Source organism: Zygosaccharomyces rouxii, assembly GCF_000026365.1.
Source record: "Zygosaccharomyces rouxii strain CBS732 chromosome G complete sequence".
Classification (NCBI taxonomy): Eukaryota; Fungi; Ascomycota; class Saccharomycetes; order Saccharomycetales; family Saccharomycetaceae; genus Zygosaccharomyces; species Zygosaccharomyces rouxii.
The window spans coordinates 866,000-882,730 of record NC_012996.1 but is presented as its reverse complement, the minus strand read 5'-3'; the positions used below and the strand labels follow the sequence as shown (position 1 = coordinate 882,730).

Here is a 16,731-nt window from a genome sequence, read left to right as displayed (position 1 = left end):
AAATGTCTATTTTTCAATTCTTGCGCAGTTCTTGGAGTTGTTAAGGTCTGTTATGTTTGAAAAGTCCTCTAGTATTAAACAAGATACTTTGTAAGAAAGGCAAAACAGAACAAAGAGCAAGTTCTAAATGTCTTCCTCTGATATTCTCGATGTGTTAAACATCCAGCAAAAACCTAAAAGTCATGGAAACTCTGCTTCACCACCACCAACGGCTTCAGCTTCTGGAGCTTCGAAGGCTCCCAGGCCACAAGTAACCGGGATGCAAAGAGAATTATACAATCTCCTTGGTGAAAATCAACCTCCTATAGTAGTCCAACCAGCTAGTAGGTTTAAGGATAAGTTGACTAACACAACTAAACCTTCTCCATGGACCAATGCCGAATTTAAAGCCAATGATCATTTGAACTTGCATCATTGGGTCAAAGGCTCTAAGGAGTTAGTTGGTGAAGAAGCCAAGGAGTCTTCATATACAAAATTTAATGTCCACCTGAGGATACCCAGCTTCGATAAAGAAACCTACGAGAGTTTTATGGCCAATAACATCCCGAATGAAGAACTTATAAAGAAGGAGGACTCTGGAACGTCGTCTCAGGAAGATACTGATGACTGGGAATACGAAGAAGTGGATTACTTGTTTCAACTTTGTCGAAAGTATGACTTACGTTGGTTTGTCATTCAGGATCGTTATAATTATGGTAGATCTAGGACATTGGAGGAGTTAAAAGAAAAATTCTATAAAGTGTGTCAACGATATTTTGTAGCCAAAAGTCCCAATGATCCATTACTGCCCTCGTTGGATTTCCCCAAAGAAAAGGAACTCGAAAGAAAGAAGTACTTGCAGAGATTACTGGCGAGATCTGCTGCAGAAATTGCTGAGGAAGAAGCGTTGATTGTGGAGTCTAGAAAATTTGAAATGGCAGCTAAAAAAACGTTGAATGAAAGAGAATCACTCTTGCGTCTTTTGGATTCTCCAAATTCAGACCAATCAGTTTCTCAGTACCTGACATCTCAAGGAATGTCCCAGCTATATGGAAGTTTACTATCAGATAAATCTAGAAAACGCAAGCATGAATCTACAGTACCAGAAAATCCTTGGATGAAACAACAGCAATTGTTTGCCCTTCAGCGCCAACAATTGCAACAAATACAAGATAAAAAGCAGGAGACTCAAGACACCAATCAATTGAAGAAAACTAAGAGACAAAAGCAAGAAATGCAAACGGCTATCAAGCGTAAGGCAGAAACTGTGTATGCAGAACATTTATTAGAAAAATTCAGCGCCGATGAAAGAAAATCTCTCGGTGTGATGGCCCATGGCGATAAATTACCACCAGGTGTTTATTTAAGATCGAGCAAAATTTCAACGTTTAAGCCTGCCCTTCAGAGTAAAGTGGCTGCAATGCTACAAGAATTAGGATTATCCGTCAGACCCGCAATGCCGTCCTACGATGTGGTTCAGAGACATGAGGAATTACTCAAGCGTATCGTAGCACTGGTCGACCTCAAAAAACATCTCGATAAATTAGAAGCTGAGAAGGCTATCACAAAATAATACGAAATGCAAAATGAAATAAAGTTGAAATTTTAATTACAAGTATATTCATTATTTTTGATGCTATATTTACTGAGGGGGAGTATCCTTAATCAATTCAGAAATACTAGATTCAAGCTCTTCTTCATTAAGGTCATGTAGGATGTACACGTGGTCCAACTGTTCGGTCAAACTGTTGTACCGGAAGATATCCTCTATTTTATTTGATAATTCAATATCGAATAGTTCTTCGTATAGTAACTCCCCCGACCATGGGCTACCACTCAAGAATTTTCTAGACATTTGGGCTAGAAGTTCGAATTCCAAAAACCCATCGGCTATCCTCAAGACATTGAATTGAAATTGAAGATATTCAGCCCGAAGATTTTTTTGACTACTTGGATCCTCAGTTACGATAGCGTTGTTCATGACGTCGTTAGGTGAACAGAGAATTTTATGAAGCATGCAGAGTTCCAAAAATTCACTGTTTGAAATTTGAAGGTGTCTGGCGTTTAAAACTCCGTTGATCAGATAAAGAAAATAAATTAAGAGCCTTCGCTTGCAGTGTAGGAAGTACCCTCGGAGATGTACCGTAATTAGTCTAATGAAAAAACGGAAAGATCCCTCAGGGGCAGAAAAATTGAACAAGGATTCCAGTTTATCCATATAGCGTTTCATCTCCTCTTCATTTGAGTGAGCATGAATTAATCCCCATTCGACAAAGGATGCTTGAGAAATTGGATCTTTTTGAGATCTGAAAGCATCTCTAAAGGCGCTCTTCTCTGTTTCAATATCAGATATACCAAGCTCCCTCTTCAATGAAAAGAAGTCATGGCTATCTTTAATATTATCGATGAATTTTAGGTTCAGATACTCTAACATTTGGGTGACGAATTCAATACTAACAACTTTTTTTTGATGACAATTTTTCAAATTTGAAATGAACTGTAAAAGTAAATCATTGTATGAAAGTCTGTTTAGCATCCACACGAACCTTTTAGCGATGTTTAACGTGTCGTTTGACGATTTATTATACCTATGGTCGATAATGATCGAGCACTCCCGATTCATCAATTGAATCAAAAAACGACGAAACCAAGTAGAAGAAATTTGCAAAATAGAATTAGTCGCGGTTGTAAACATAGACTTTTTGATCAATTCAAAGGACTGGTTATCACACATTTGTAGAATTTTGCAGTCAAAGTAAAATTTGTTTGTCAATGAGTTTCTTACGTCATTGTACATGTAGAAAGACCACCAAGACATAACATTACTTTGAATTAAAAATTTACCCACTGTGCAGTAATAGTCGATCCAATTTGCAGAGAGATCAACCTTATTCTTGACAACTTGAAGGATGTTTCTCTGGGCCCATTTAGCTCCTAATAGGGATAAGTTCCTCAGATAAAGCTGTAACACTTGTACTAGATTCTCAGTGAAAATATCTCTCTGTGACATTAAAATGAGACAAGGGTAGAATTCCTTGCAAAATAGCAATTTTGATTTAGTAGATCTCTCAATGATTGGGATCAACTGATCTAAAAAATTAGTCCAAGCTCCTTCTAAGGTTTCTCCGCATTCAAAGAGCAGATTCTTAAATGTCATAACCAGAATTTTGCCCCTGAATGGTAAATTTTTAATTCTGTTGATATCGGCTAGAGAAAGAATACCATCAAGAACGAGTTGGCCGATCTTTTTCAAAGATTGATGGTCTTGTTTTGACAGGTATTCAGAATCCAGTAAGGGCCTTAACAAGTCCTCCATGCGCTTTTCCAAATTGACATGAGAACCGCGTGCCAACACCATCAAAAGATTTAATCTGTTTATTAAGGCGGCCACAGAGTCGTTTGGCGATAATTCACCCATCGGTATAATTCTCTCTACTACCAAGTCCGACAGCTCAATTTCTTGTAAAAGATTCAAATAATTATTAAACATTGTATTATTCCTCAGCGCCTGAGAAGGTTTTAGTATGTAACCAGAGGTCAACGCACATTCGTTTGTAAAATCTTCAAACCTTCTTCTTTTGAATATTTTATCAAAGAGGAATATCAAATTTTTAGTAATTTTCCAATTGTATCTTCTTTTACAATGATTAACAAACCTGAATGCTTCTTTAATAGAAGTGTAATCTTGCTCAATTTTGAGAATTTCCCAGTGTGGATTATTAGTGTGGAAGCTATCGATTAGGAAGGAGCAAACCTCGGGTCGAAAGCCCTGTTCTTGCAACTTGTCCCACAAGGTATCATATTGATTAAGCATCTTTGCAATCTTTGACAAAATATCAAAACTTTGGAATAAATAGTTTGGGTCTGATTTAGCTACAGCATCATAGCAATAAGAGAGTAATTTGAAAAAAGAGATAATGTGATTGAGGATACTGGAGTTTAGTTCGACTCGTGAAGCGTTCGAAATGTCAGAATACTTGGAAACCTCCAAAAGCATTAGTTGACAAACAGCAATTTGATAAAAATGGATTGACTTAGCTTTTTCTCGCAACAGACTTACTTTGGATCTAAACCGCTTATGAAATTCAGAGATGACCGGAAGCACACCTAGATGGTTAAAATGTAATAAGAACAAAGTTACACTTTCAGAAATTTGTAAAAGTTCTTTATCAGTAACACCACGCTCAGTTATATGGTCAAAAATATTGCTCAATACTAAAGGGGTATCATTTCTATGAAATTTTGATAAAACGAATTGTCTATCAGGCAAATTCAAGGAAATTGTATCCGGAGGAATAACCTGTTTCTCATCGAAAAGAGATTTCAATGCACTAAGGGGTGCCTCTTCTCTTAAATCTTCATTCGTGTTATCAAGAATGATTAAATCTGAGCTCTCACTTTTTGAAATTCCATGTTTGGGAAGTGCATACTTGTCACTTGGCGCTTCCATGACGGTTGAAAACACATTTGCACGCCTTGTATTTGTTGAACCTAGAGGAGCAAAGGGTCCAATCGTTTCAGAGTTTTGTTTTTTGTTCTTGGCTTTATCATTGTGCTTCTTTTGGGTGGATGTAGGTTTCAAATTAGAAGATTCTGCTTCCTTTAGGCTATTTTGAGAAGGTAAATAATTGGACGGTAGCCTGGTCTGCTGCTTAATGCGCTGTTGATTGCCTCTATTGGGGGCCCTGACAGATCTCCTTTGCGGTGTCATTCTGTAACTTGACGGTTTTCGAGTAGAACCAGGTCGGGTAGTGTCTCCCAGCCTCTTAGTACTGGATTTAAATTTCCCTTGGCCTTTAATACGTGGACCCTTTGAAAGCATTCCATCAATGGCGCCCTCGTCGTTTTCGACAGCGCCAACTTCCATCAAATCAGGATCATCATCATCTTGGTTAAAAGTATCTTGTGGAGTCAAAACAAATGTAGGAGCAATTTCAACTTGATTTTTATTTTGAACTTCACCTAATTCTATAATAAAATTATCCATTTGATCCTCTTCAACTTCATCTTCATAGTCACTAAGATACTGGTGATCATATTTCTTTTGATACTGTTGATCAAGTTGTTTCAAGTCATGTACCTCCTGCTGATTTGTCTTTCTCAAAGGTAAAGATATCTGGTCATCCAGAGGAACTTCATCATCCGGTACAATTAAATCGTTCAAAAGAGAATCATCTTGATTAACATTTTTCTCTGTGGCTACATTTTTCTTCTTGGCAACACCCCTGTGATTACCACTTGCAGAATCTCTTCTCCTTTTAAAATTCCTAGTAGTTGAATTATGTTGTTTAATGGCCTTTTCCCATGCAACTCTCGGTAGTACACCACGAAATCCAGTCTTGATATTAATTAATCTTCCTCTGAATTTCACAAGTTCCTCTTCATTATCTTCTTCTCCTTCTTCTTCCTCAACTTCATCTTCTTGCTCCTGCCGTTCTTCTTCCTCTGCTTCACTTGCTTCATCTTCAGAAACTGGACCAATAATCGGTTCCGTTACAACATCTTCTTCATCATGGTGACCCTTATCATTACGCCTGCGTGATAGATCTGTTGGGATTTTGGTATCTTGGAAGCTTCCCAATAGGTCTGGATTGGGACGAGGCAACTTCAGCTCTTCAGATATGCTTTCGAATCCTGACATATCGTATCCTTGTAACAATTGCTTATGCTTTATCCTTTCCAAACTGTAGGGCATCCGCTGGATAGCTTTCCTTCTCCTCAGAAACCTTCTACTATGTTCTGAAGGCAAATCCTCAGGTTCCAATCGCACTGCCTGGCCCAGAGGAACTACACCTGCTTCAATAGGTGCCATTATATTGTCGTTATCATGAGGGCTAAAGATTAAAGTCTCTTCACCTTCACCATCACCCTCAGAGTCCGGAACAACTACCGTACCAGAATCATCCACCACCATAAATCAGGGTCCTATCACGGCAAGTTAGAATCAACCCTTGTGGCAGACTTTTCACACTTTTGATTCCTTTTGTACTCGTGGTGACGTTTTCACCGAGAGAGTTCTAACAACTTAACTCTAACTTCACCTTAAAACAGGACACTTGAGAGAAAAAGAAGGATTTTGAAATTCATCTAGCTGTGAATTGTATTGTAATTAAACTGGGAAAATGCTTTCTAGTGGTAGGGAAGGTTTAGAGTATCCCAATGGTCGTCACAGCTCAAATTCATCGAGGAAATCTTCGTCATCGACATTGAGTAATTCTAGCGTGGAAACAACGGTGACGAAGTTACTGATGTCAACGAAACAGCTTCTACAAACGCTGACACAGTGGTCTAAAGGTATTGTTAATGAGAGAATGGTTTCGGATGCCTACGTTCAACTAGGTAATGATTTTAAACTTGTATCCAAATTCTTCAGCCATTCTGGTCTCGAAGTTTCAGATCTGGGGGATGTCCCAATGGACTTACGTCGTGTGTTAGAAGTTGCTTTGAGGGATGAACCATCTGATGAGACTCTAAACAAGTATTTACCTAGTATCAGAGAAATTATTGTTACCCTTCTGGATAAATTGAAAGTTAAGCAAGCTCTTTTAAAATCAATGAAATCCGAAAAAGGTACGAAGAGGAGTTTACATCAACAACGTCCCTCCACTGTGAGTAGCTTGTCCCTTTCCAATAAGTCTACGCCGCCAAGTTCTAGGACGCCAAGTGTAAGTTTTACACCGAAGACCCATGGTCAAGAAATTTCTGAACCTAGAACACATAGGAAAAATGATATCATGTCTCCTGAGATAGCTAAAAATGCATCTCTTGCGTCTCCTGTGAATTCTAGTTCTTCCAATGTTCCTGACGCTGCAACGCATATGGCGGCTCCTAAACAACAGAATCTCTCCGAAACAGAAGCATTGTCTGAATTAAAGAAAGGCAATAATTTACAGAGGCGAGCTTCTAAGAGATTCTCAGCCTATCAGATGGCAAAATTAACCAACCATTCGAATACAGAAGCGGCAGCGGCCGGCGCATTAGCCTCTGTGCCACCTTCTCTGGCAAATACTGTGACTCCATCCTTGCCCGCATCTTCACCCGCATCTTTGGCACCACCATTACCTAGAGACCTCATGGCTCAGACATTGGAATCACCCGTTGATAAAGAAGCACCGAGCTCACAAAGAGGTACTGGCAACAATTACGATAATGATTATGATAAAGAACTTAACCATCAAACTACTGCTAAATCTACTACTAATAAATCTCCTGTGCCGCCAGACGTTTCCCCAGTTCCAGTTTTTCAACCGCGGCTGCATGCAGATACCAGTGGTGCTTCATTTACAAGCGCAAAAACTGATCATATCAATGAGAAACAGGATGAAGACCCGAGTGGACCATTGTACACGATTTTCTTAAGAATGAATGGGAAAACAAAGAAATGCCACTTACCACCTCCGACAAGCATGCATGAATTACAATTATTGTTTGTCGAGAAATTTGCATATTCATTTGACGAGGATAGTTTTCCAGATTTGTATTTACAGGATCCAAAATTCTCTGTTTTCTATGAATTGGACCAACAAGGTTTATCTGATTTGCATGATGGATGTATAGTCGAATTAAAAGTCAAGGATAAGAAGGAAGACGAGGGAAAAACAGGAAACAAAGACGTAGAAATGGAAAAGGAACCTAAGATTAATTTCGCAGAAGTAATTTCATCTTTGAGAGGTGAAATAAGCAGAGCGCAAGAAGATATGTTGGACCAAATGAGGGATTTGTCAATGAAAACTCAGGAATCGTTAAAAACCCACGAGTTGTCTTTAGCTTCCAGAAATATGGATAAGAGTGTTTTGAGCGGAAACGTACCCACTTCTACTTCTACTCCTGCTCCTGCTTTTACTCGACCAGCCGTCCCGGTGGAAACTGTTAGCGCATTAAAACAAGAACTATCTGTCCTGAGACAACTTCACAATGAGAGCAAGAGAAAATCTGAGTCTACTATTGGCACTGTGTTATCGAAGTTAGAAAATTTCAAGAACTTGTCTTTAGAGGCAGACAAGTCATCTAGTAATAACAGGTACATCGAAACTTCTCAAAATAGATTGAGTGAGTTGTCCGATGCGTTGTTAAGTAAAGTGGATGATTTGCAAGATGTTATTGAAGTTTTGAGGAAAGATGTTGCAGTTCATGGCGTTAAGCCATCTAAGAAGAAACTTGACTCGGTTCAAAAAGAATTAGTATTAGCTGAAAATGATTTGTCGATGATGCAGATGTTCATGCAGAATGAAAAACCACAATGGAAGAAAATTTGGAAGGCAGAATTGGAGAAAGTATGTGAAGAACAACAATTTCTCACACTGCAGGAAGATTTGACGGCAGACTTGAAAGAAGACTTGGGTAAGGCATTAGAAACGTTTGATCTTGTTAACATGTGCTGTGTTGAACAGGAAAGACATCCTAAGAAATCGAGGTCTAATCCAATTCTACCTATTCCTGAGCCTGGTACCTTCCACAGGGTCAGAGATCAAGTTCTTAACGAAGTTCAAGCTTTGAATCCCGATCATAACGAAAGAATTGAGGCATTGGAAAGAGCTCAGAAAATGTGGGAAAGAGAAAGAGAATATCGAGACACTGATGCTTTCGAAGATGAATTGGGCAACTTTGTTGAGAAAGGCAATTTGAAAACTGCTGGGGGTGTAGAAGAAGTGGAGAGGATACGGAAACAAAAGGACGAAAATAATTTGAGAGCTTACTTTGGTGGCCTCGATCTTTAATGACTTGTCATTTAAATTTTTTTTGCCGTTTTTTCGTTGTTTTTTTTTTTACTTCTTTATTTTTGATGTACCTTGGAGCTTTCCTTTGATTTTGTTACTCTTCTAAGTTGGTGAACCGTTAGTATTCTACGCAAGAGACGATATGTACATGCATTTATTTACTTCAGATATAAGAAAACCAATGGCATTTTCGAATTTAGAAGTATTCTTAACCAGAACTTCTAAAAAACTTCTTAGAAGGGCTAGGCGAACTTGTGATTTGAATACTACATCCTCAGGACAATGTCGCCAAGCAAGCTCACTTGAAGCGAAAATATTATGAATAAATTCTTCGAATTCTTCTAAACATATTGGTTTTCCTTTGAAAGCGTGGACAAAAGTTGTGGCAATATTATCTCCGATCTGATGAATTTGGTACAAGATTGTGGGCGGCTCATTGACATTTCCATCGACTGTCCCGTAAGACAACCTCAGTTCGTAAAGGTGCCTCAATTTTTGATATGTTTTAAAAGTTGAATGAAAACGAAAATTAGGAATATTGAATAAACAAGAGGTTTTCCAGGTATCCAGATTCTTCAATGAGATTTCCAACGCGCAAAATTGAAGGGTTTTACACGCAGAACCACTGTGAGCAATGCAAATTTTATCAGCCTTTACCTTGGCGCCGTATGCTGGGAATCCAACCTGTGACATTCTTTCTAGTGAAAGTATCTGGTTTTTATCAGATGAAATTATCAGAAAGTCATCTGCCAATCTAATAACTAAACCATCGTAATTAGGGTGTGGTTTAAATACACTTTCTGATTCCACTAAATCATCATAAGCCAAATCTACCACCAATGCAGAAAGCCTGGATCCTTGGAATAACCCATCTTTACGCAAGTAGCATCTTCCATTAAAGGATAGAGCCGTTCTGAAAAATTCTAATTCCAATACTTCAAGTACATCTTGCTTAGTGAGGTAAACTGTTCGAACATTGTCAATATAGACCTCATCATCGCTTGGGCGTCTACTCCCATTTACAACATTCTGAACCTTTAATGATCCTGTGGACGGATTGAAAATGGATTGGGATCTGACGAAAAATCCTGTTTCATGTTCTAAAAGACGGCTTATCACTTCCATAACTTTTTCTCTTCTAATTGAATCATAACATGATTCTATGTCAAATTTCATGAAAGAAAGCTCTGGAATAAACCCATGTTTTTTTAATAAGGCTTTTTTGAAGGTCTTGATGCGCTCAACTATCTCGTTTTGGGAATAGACTTTGTCAAAATGAGTTCTTCTCTTTTTCCTAACAAAGTCTAAGATGCACTGAACTGGATAGGTGACGTATTTGAAATGTAAAAAGTATGCTGACGATTCTTCCTTGTCTGATCCTTTTTGAGGAGCCGCTAGTACTCGAAACTCACCTTTGGCCTTCTTTGGGACTAAACGTAGTTTGCTGTGATTAAACCTAGAAAGTAAATAGCTCTTATGATTTCTGCATGGTTTGTTTTCCACCAAATATTTTTCGAAATATGCCTTTAGAAACGGAGTTGATATTGATTCCCATACATCATGTCTGAAGAACAATATTTCTACGTTAGAGGAGACTTCCGTAGTGTAGAAAAAAGTGGCAATAATCTTGACAACAAACCGTTGAAAAAACCAAAAGATGAAATGTGCCACTAGATCTTCTGTCTTCACGGTGTCCGATCGATTCATTTGTAACCAAGTGAAATCGTTAATTCTTAAACTGGTCATAATCTCAGCTAAAGGTATGTTTCCACCTAAAGGTAGCCTTAGAAGTATAGATATGAAATGGAAAACTTTAGATTTGTTCCTCTTAGATCCAAACATCTGTATGGGAACCAATTTTTCTACTAATACGATGATGAATCGATTTACTTGTTTCACAGGAGTCCTGGTATCTAATTGGTAACTATTATCGTCTTTAGATATGGGACATATATTGTCCAATATGCCTAAATACTTGACACGGGTGTGATTCAAGGATAATCTCTTGATCAGCGGCTTTATTTGTGATTTTCTGATACATTTTATCTCATTTGCAAACGGCTCAAAAATACTGTCGATAAGCTCGTCAATGTCATCTTTTGTTGGAATCATGTTGGGTCCTTTAAATATTGATGACTTCCTTTGAAGAGATGTTCTCAATGTAATAGGAGTACTGTTATGTAAATGTTTTTGGTTTTGGTTTTGTTGGTAGTACCATGGTGGTGAAGTATGAGGTCGATTGGCTCGATTTCCAATTACCTGTGTGAAAAATCCTCCTGTAAATTGAAGCACAGTGTAGTTAATCAACAAATTCACAAAATTATGAGTACCGATAAGCTTGTGCAATTGATGCCATTGAGAATTTTTTATCCTAGAAACATTAGAATTAGTGTAAAGACAGTGTAGAGAATTGTTGACATGCTCTGTTCTCCCCACGGCATAACCAAATGTAAGAATGTTGTCAAAAAGATTCTTCTCGAGCAAATGGACAATGCAGTAATCTATTACACGTTTATGGTCACTACCAGGAACGATCTCTGGTAAATCGATGTTATGTGAATTCGCAACCACGAAACAAGCATTAAGGAGTTCATGCAATCCATTTAGTTGGCTAAATGATACCAACCTCTCATATTCTGAATCAGATGGATAAATATTCAAATCATTTTTAATAAACTCTTGTAAACTTTTCATCAGATCCAGATACAATTCATTTTAGACACAAAATAGACCATTCAGACACCAAATTAGAGTCCTTAAATACCCAAGACCCTTTGTTGAACAATGTTGTGCTCATGGAATTCGTTGAGCTGCAGTGACAGTCGAATTTTATATGTGGAATGGACGCTGTGCAATTCACGTGATGATGAAAGGTCTCGAGCTCATCTCATCGCCTTGGAATTTGATAATAATGATGATGAGTTCAGTGATCCATTACTACAGATTGGTGAAGAGAATTGGCAAGAGCACTATTAGAATCAATTCTTAGGGATTTTGTAATGGTTAAGAAAAATTTGAATCCTTTGAAGATCGATTACAGAAGATGCATTGTGGAAGATCGACTGCTACAAATCAGAAATGAAAAAATCATAGACGTCGCCGACCCTGTTAGGGTATGGACAATTGACATTGATGCCAAAGATTCCAAACAAATAGTTGACTTTATTCGACGTACAACTCAACCTAATGACCCGGTACCTTTAATGCATGTTAAGAGGATCAAGAAAAAGAATGCTGAGAAGAAGATTCTTTGCGTACTCATATGTTCTGTGGAAATGGCTCGAGAGAAATCAGAAGTAGCCTCGTTACTCGAACAAGCGGTACCGAATCTCAAATTTAGTAATTTGGAAAACACCCAATGCGTTCCACGTCAAGCGGCACCTACAAAGGAATTGGTCGTGGAATGGTCTAATGAATATTGGCCACTAACATGGTATGGTAACCCGAATGATCAAATTTTGAATGATTATGTATTTGATATGGATTTTATTAAATCTTTATTGGCACTTATAAGCAGCAGGTCGAAGGAAGAGCTGCAAAATGGTAACAAATTTCCCATTGTGACCGCATTTGTAAATCCCAGAGATACTAAAAATCCAATAATATCGGTAGATAGCAGAGATCATCATGATCATACTTTGTTAGATCATAGTATAATGTCGGGCATCAAATCAGTAGCTGAAAGGGAGGCAGAAAGACGATATCAAGTGGAAAAAGGTGATAGGGAGGACACGGGATCCGTATATTTATGCTTTGATTTTGACGTATACACCACACATGAGCCCTGTTCGATGTGTTCCATGGCTCTTATTCATTCTAGAGTGAAAAGATGCATTTTCCTGCAACCAATGATTAAAACCGGATGCTTGAAGACGGAGAGCGGTAATGGTTATTGTATGCACAATAATAGAAAACTCAACTCAAAATACGAAGTTTTCCAATGGATAGGTAATGAATATCCTATCCCGACTATTGATGAAAATATATGTTGTTAACAATATGACATCACCCTGCCTATTTTTCCAGTATTTTAAGAGTTCGATTTTTACTTCCCTTAGGAGCTTATATCTTCGTCATCATCCGTTTTAGTGGAGTTGGCTAACTCCAACAATTCATTGAATTTTTGTAATTCTGTTACATTATCCTTCATAGATTCATTCATGTATGCCAATCTTTTATCTAACAATTGGTCCACATGATAAAGCTTGTTAACGACATCTTCCAAAGAAAAAGACTCAGCAAGTTGTGATTTCTCCAGTTCGAGCAATTGCGCCTGTCTAGCATCATTCAAGAAATTTTCAATTCTCTGTTCCGATAGTTGTAAGGCAGCGTCATCCTGTTGCTCGTACTTCGTATACCAATCTTTTATAGTAGCTTCATCAGGCTCAGACTCGTGTTTACTTCGATGGTGTTGCGCCACTAGTTGGGCAAATTCTTCTAATGTATGTTTGTGAGTGATTAGATTATCCCTGACATGCCTTACAAGGAGTTGTTCAGAGGACATTGACCTCTCAATTGCTTGCGTTTTCCGGTATAATTTAAGGCGTAGATGAGCTCATAAGATGTGATGTGCTTGGTCTTCGGAAAATCTTGGAAGCATCGTCAAGTGATAAAAATGATAGAAATATACGGTTATGACACGAAATTAAAACGTCTTTTTGAGTTGTATAGAACAAACTTTTCTATTTAATTCGATTTAATGGCAGAATAAGTAGCATACCCTCTTGCCTTTACCGCTATGTGTCGCGTAATTCCCGATAAATAGAATATCAACTTTCGTCTCCAAAATTGAAATTCACCTTGCCCTGGGTTACTGTGACTGTGGATCAAGCTCATAAATAAGTTGCTGCAGTTTTATTCATCATAATTACATATATTACGATACAATCTTGATTCATATTCTCATCGTAGTCTCCAAATCGTCTACTCTTCTTCTTCCACGTCTGTGCATACGATCCGATTCTCTCTTCAATCTTCTCAAATTTCTCTCCTTTTCAATCTCACGTTTCTGAATCTCTTCTTGGGTAAGTACTTCGACCTTAGGACACCAGCTGACACCTAGTTCATCGACATCTAAACGTATACCTGACAAATATCCAAAGGCAGCACCGTTTGGTACGTGTTCTTGGTTTAGATGGCCTTCTAACCATTCCTTTTTTACTCGAAGAAGGTATTCATGGTGTGCATGAGCAATCGCTGGCATAAAATCTCTTGGTAGCCCTAAGTCTTGAACCACAATCTCTGCAAATTTTTCGGGAGAAACCGATTTATCGTTCAGATTCCACTGGAAGTTATCTTCGTAAAGTCTGTTATCTAAACTACAAGTTAGATTCACAATAACCTGTAAATCAGGAACCATTACTGCCGCTACTGTTTCGTATTCTTGTAACTGTTCATTTATAGAGGAAACAATCTGTGAATGCAATACAGTAGAATTAGGGAAATCCAGATCTCTACAGTATATCGTGGAAAATTCATCTGGTGTAATAGATCTATCATTAATGTTCCAAGTAAAGAAATCGTTAATTTGGTGACCACCATGCTCAAAATTTAAAGTGATGGGAATTATGATTGGTTCTTGCTGATCCGTTGACAACGTAGGAGGAATATCCAGCCTATATGGAGTGGCAATCTTACTCTGTAAAAAGGTTTCCCTAATCTTTGGGTATCTCAAGATGCTTAATCGGTCATCTTGCTCTTGTATATCCGGAAGAGCTATATTAAGAGCATGTTCCTCTGGATTCGCATGGTTATTTCCACCGTTGGCATCAGGATTACCTTCGCCATTGATTTTACTATCTTTTTCATCACCATTGGCGCCCATCGATCCTGTTTGCCCCGGCGAACCCATGCCTGGGGTGCCTCCGCCATTCGTGGAATCCTTTTTCTCGCCCATATCATCATCTTCCATTCCCATATTGTTAAACTCATCAAAGATATCGGGATCAAATTCAGCATAATTCACTACCTTAGCTCTTTTATGACCCCTGGCGGGTTGAGCAGTAACAAACAGTGGGACCTGCTCATTCCTTATTCTATTATGAAAATTGGATAAATAACCCTGTGGAAGAAGTTGTTGCTGTGACATAAAGATATATCGCTTTTTGCAACGTTCCTAGTTGAATTGAAGACCTGATTCCCGCAAACGCTTTCCTAAGTTTCTAATTAACTGAGGTTAGTCTGCTTTTATGACGGGACTGAATGTAATTAACGGTTGATATTTGAAACTCAAATTTCACGATAGAGTTGCTGTCCGAAATTACTAGGTGATGTCGGACAACTGCGTCACACTAAAAAAAAATAAATAATAATAATATTGACATAATTAAAATGATAAATGAAATTTTACTATTTCTACATAGCAAAATGGGTTATTAAATGGTAAAGAGAGACTATACACTAACATACACTCCTACAAAGGCCAGATGAGAGTGGAGGAATAGTATTCAAGTCCTCTGATAATGAATTTTTTTCAAGAACAAGATATTTTGAAATCCATGAACTTTCTGTCATACATGAATCAGTAGGTGTGGAAGGAAAAAAGCTGGTTTCATCAATTTTAACTGGATGAAATTCTTTTGAATGATTTCTTAATTCATAAAATAGCTTTTGTAAATTCACTTCTCCCTTTTGAATAATTCTTTCAACAGTACTACATCGTTCTGCAAATTGCATGTATTTTGACTCCCAACCCTTTAAATTGTTCAGCTCTTTGTTCCCAGCAGGCTTTATCTTTCTCTTTTTTAAGCTTTTCATATTTATTGAACAGGCCTTCATTTCCCGGAGCAACGCTCTTCTGGCACTTCTCTCTTTCTGTAGTAATAATGTGCTTTTTTCAAACTCGTCGAATTTAGAGTCGAATTTTCTATATTGATTTGTAAAATTCAACTTGTAGAAATCGGTCATTTGATTCCTCTTTTCAAGTTCGTTGTTCATGGCCAATACCCCAGTTAACTTATCTTGAAGTCTTGAATATTCATCTTTAAGTCCTTGCAGTTGAAGCAATTGATCTTGCTTTTCGAGTTCAAGCTTGTTACATGTTGAAATCTCTCTTTTTAATTTGCCCTTTAACTTTCTATACCCATCGTTTAGGTTGGTTACTGTACTTCTAGATTTCTGCTTGCATGCCAGTTTTTTAGTATTTAGAATATGCCTGGACCCCCGTAAATTGGTAGATTGGAATTCTGACACTTTATTGTCTCCAAGAAACTGAGTGGCATTAGTGATCAACTCAGTAGCGTCTTCTGATACTCTCGAATTCTTCGAGGTCTCGGGCACATTGGAAAATTCTATCTGAGAAGAATTCTCAAATATTGGGTTCCCCGCAATATTGATATCCTGTAGGGGTCTTTTCTGTTCCTCTATGGCATCTGGTTTTACTTGCTCCATAAATTCTCGGAGGTCAACCATGACAGGTCCTCCAACTACCGGTGCTAATTCTAAAAAGCATCTGGAAGAAAATCCTAATGTGTCAGATTTTTCCCCTGAGGCTCCTTGCCAAAATTCTCCAAATGCATTTAATTCAAAATCACTAACGTATCCTGGTGTAAAACCTGTTGTTGAATTTTTAGAATTATGGGTTGCATTTTTCTGAGAGATAACCCTTGAGTTTCCATTTGATTTGTCGCTTGCAAGGCTTCCACTAGTTGTAATAATTTCCCAAATTTTCTCGACTGTCAAAATATCTGCCTCTTCTAATAGTACAGTATTTAACTGATCAAAATTATTCAAGACAAAAATATTGTCCATTTGTTCGTCACTTTGGGAATGAATATTGGTGATCATAATAAAAAAGGTTCGATATAATGTTTGATAGCAATCGCTGAATACTTAGTATTGTTTTTGTCTAGCTATTTTAAAGATAACGTTCGGAGCTTATTAGTCAATTTTCTTCATTTTTTTTTTATCTTCCAAATATATACTTATTCGGCGACACACTGACACTAGCACTGGCACAAAGTTCAGTGAGGGAGAAACAAGTTTCTTATAAAGTATGGTGTTTCCCATCACGTCTTTCGATATTTCAGTGACACAG

General features: G+C 37.8%; 8 protein-coding genes across 8 annotated transcripts; 3 read left to right on the top strand and 5 right to left on the bottom strand.

Annotated features, from left to right (window-relative positions):
- Positions 1-127: 127 nt before the first annotated feature.
- SWC4 (Swc4p) lies at positions 128-1,552 on the top strand (the record flags this gene model as incomplete). The annotated part of the gene is made up of 1 exon (XM_002498419.1): positions 128-1,552. One exon carries the CDS (start codon positions 128-130, stop codon positions 1,550-1,552), a length of 1,425 nt encoding a protein of 474 aa, XP_002498464.1.
- Positions 1,553-1,621: 69 nt separating this feature from the next.
- Positions 1,622-5,893, bottom strand: MMS22 (Mms22p; the record flags this gene model as incomplete). Its single annotated transcript, XM_002498418.1, has 1 exon — positions 1,622-5,893. The coding sequence occupies one exon, from the start codon at positions 5,891-5,893 to the stop codon at positions 1,622-1,624; it is 4,272 nt and encodes a 1,423-aa protein (XP_002498463.1).
- A 208-nt stretch (positions 5,894-6,101) lies between these two features.
- BUD6 (formin-mediated actin nucleation enhancer) lies at positions 6,102-8,696 on the top strand (the record flags this gene model as incomplete). The annotated part of the gene is made up of 1 exon (XM_002498417.1): positions 6,102-8,696. The coding sequence occupies one exon, from the start codon at positions 6,102-6,104 to the stop codon at positions 8,694-8,696; it is 2,595 nt and encodes an 864-aa protein (XP_002498462.1).
- A 126-nt stretch (positions 8,697-8,822) lies between these two features.
- On the bottom strand, positions 8,823-11,390 carry EST2 (telomerase reverse transcriptase; the record flags this gene model as incomplete). Its single annotated transcript, XM_002498416.1, has 1 exon — positions 8,823-11,390. One exon carries the CDS (start codon positions 11,388-11,390, stop codon positions 8,823-8,825), a length of 2,568 nt encoding a protein of 855 aa, XP_002498461.1.
- Positions 11,391-11,695: 305 nt separating this feature from the next.
- TAD3 (Tad3p) lies at positions 11,696-12,691 on the top strand (the record flags this gene model as incomplete). Its single annotated transcript, XM_002498415.1, has 1 exon — positions 11,696-12,691. The coding sequence occupies one exon, from the start codon at positions 11,696-11,698 to the stop codon at positions 12,689-12,691; it is 996 nt and encodes a 331-aa protein (XP_002498460.1).
- A 59-nt stretch (positions 12,692-12,750) lies between these two features.
- Positions 12,751-13,200, bottom strand: NKP2 (Nkp2p; the record flags this gene model as incomplete). The annotated part of the gene is made up of 1 exon (XM_002498414.1): positions 12,751-13,200. One exon carries the CDS (start codon positions 13,198-13,200, stop codon positions 12,751-12,753), a length of 450 nt encoding a protein of 149 aa, XP_002498459.1.
- Positions 13,201-13,590: 390 nt separating this feature from the next.
- On the bottom strand, positions 13,591-14,784 carry SFH1 (Sfh1p; the record flags this gene model as incomplete). The annotated part of the gene is made up of 1 exon (XM_002498413.1): positions 13,591-14,784. The coding sequence occupies one exon, from the start codon at positions 14,782-14,784 to the stop codon at positions 13,591-13,593; it is 1,194 nt and encodes a 397-aa protein (XP_002498458.1).
- A 311-nt stretch (positions 14,785-15,095) lies between these two features.
- Positions 15,096-16,481, bottom strand: ZYRO0G10758g (uncharacterized protein; the record flags this gene model as incomplete). The annotated part of the gene is made up of 1 exon (XM_002498412.1): positions 15,096-16,481. The coding sequence occupies one exon, from the start codon at positions 16,479-16,481 to the stop codon at positions 15,096-15,098; it is 1,386 nt and encodes a 461-aa protein (XP_002498457.1).
- Between the last annotated feature and the right edge of the window lie 250 nt (positions 16,482-16,731).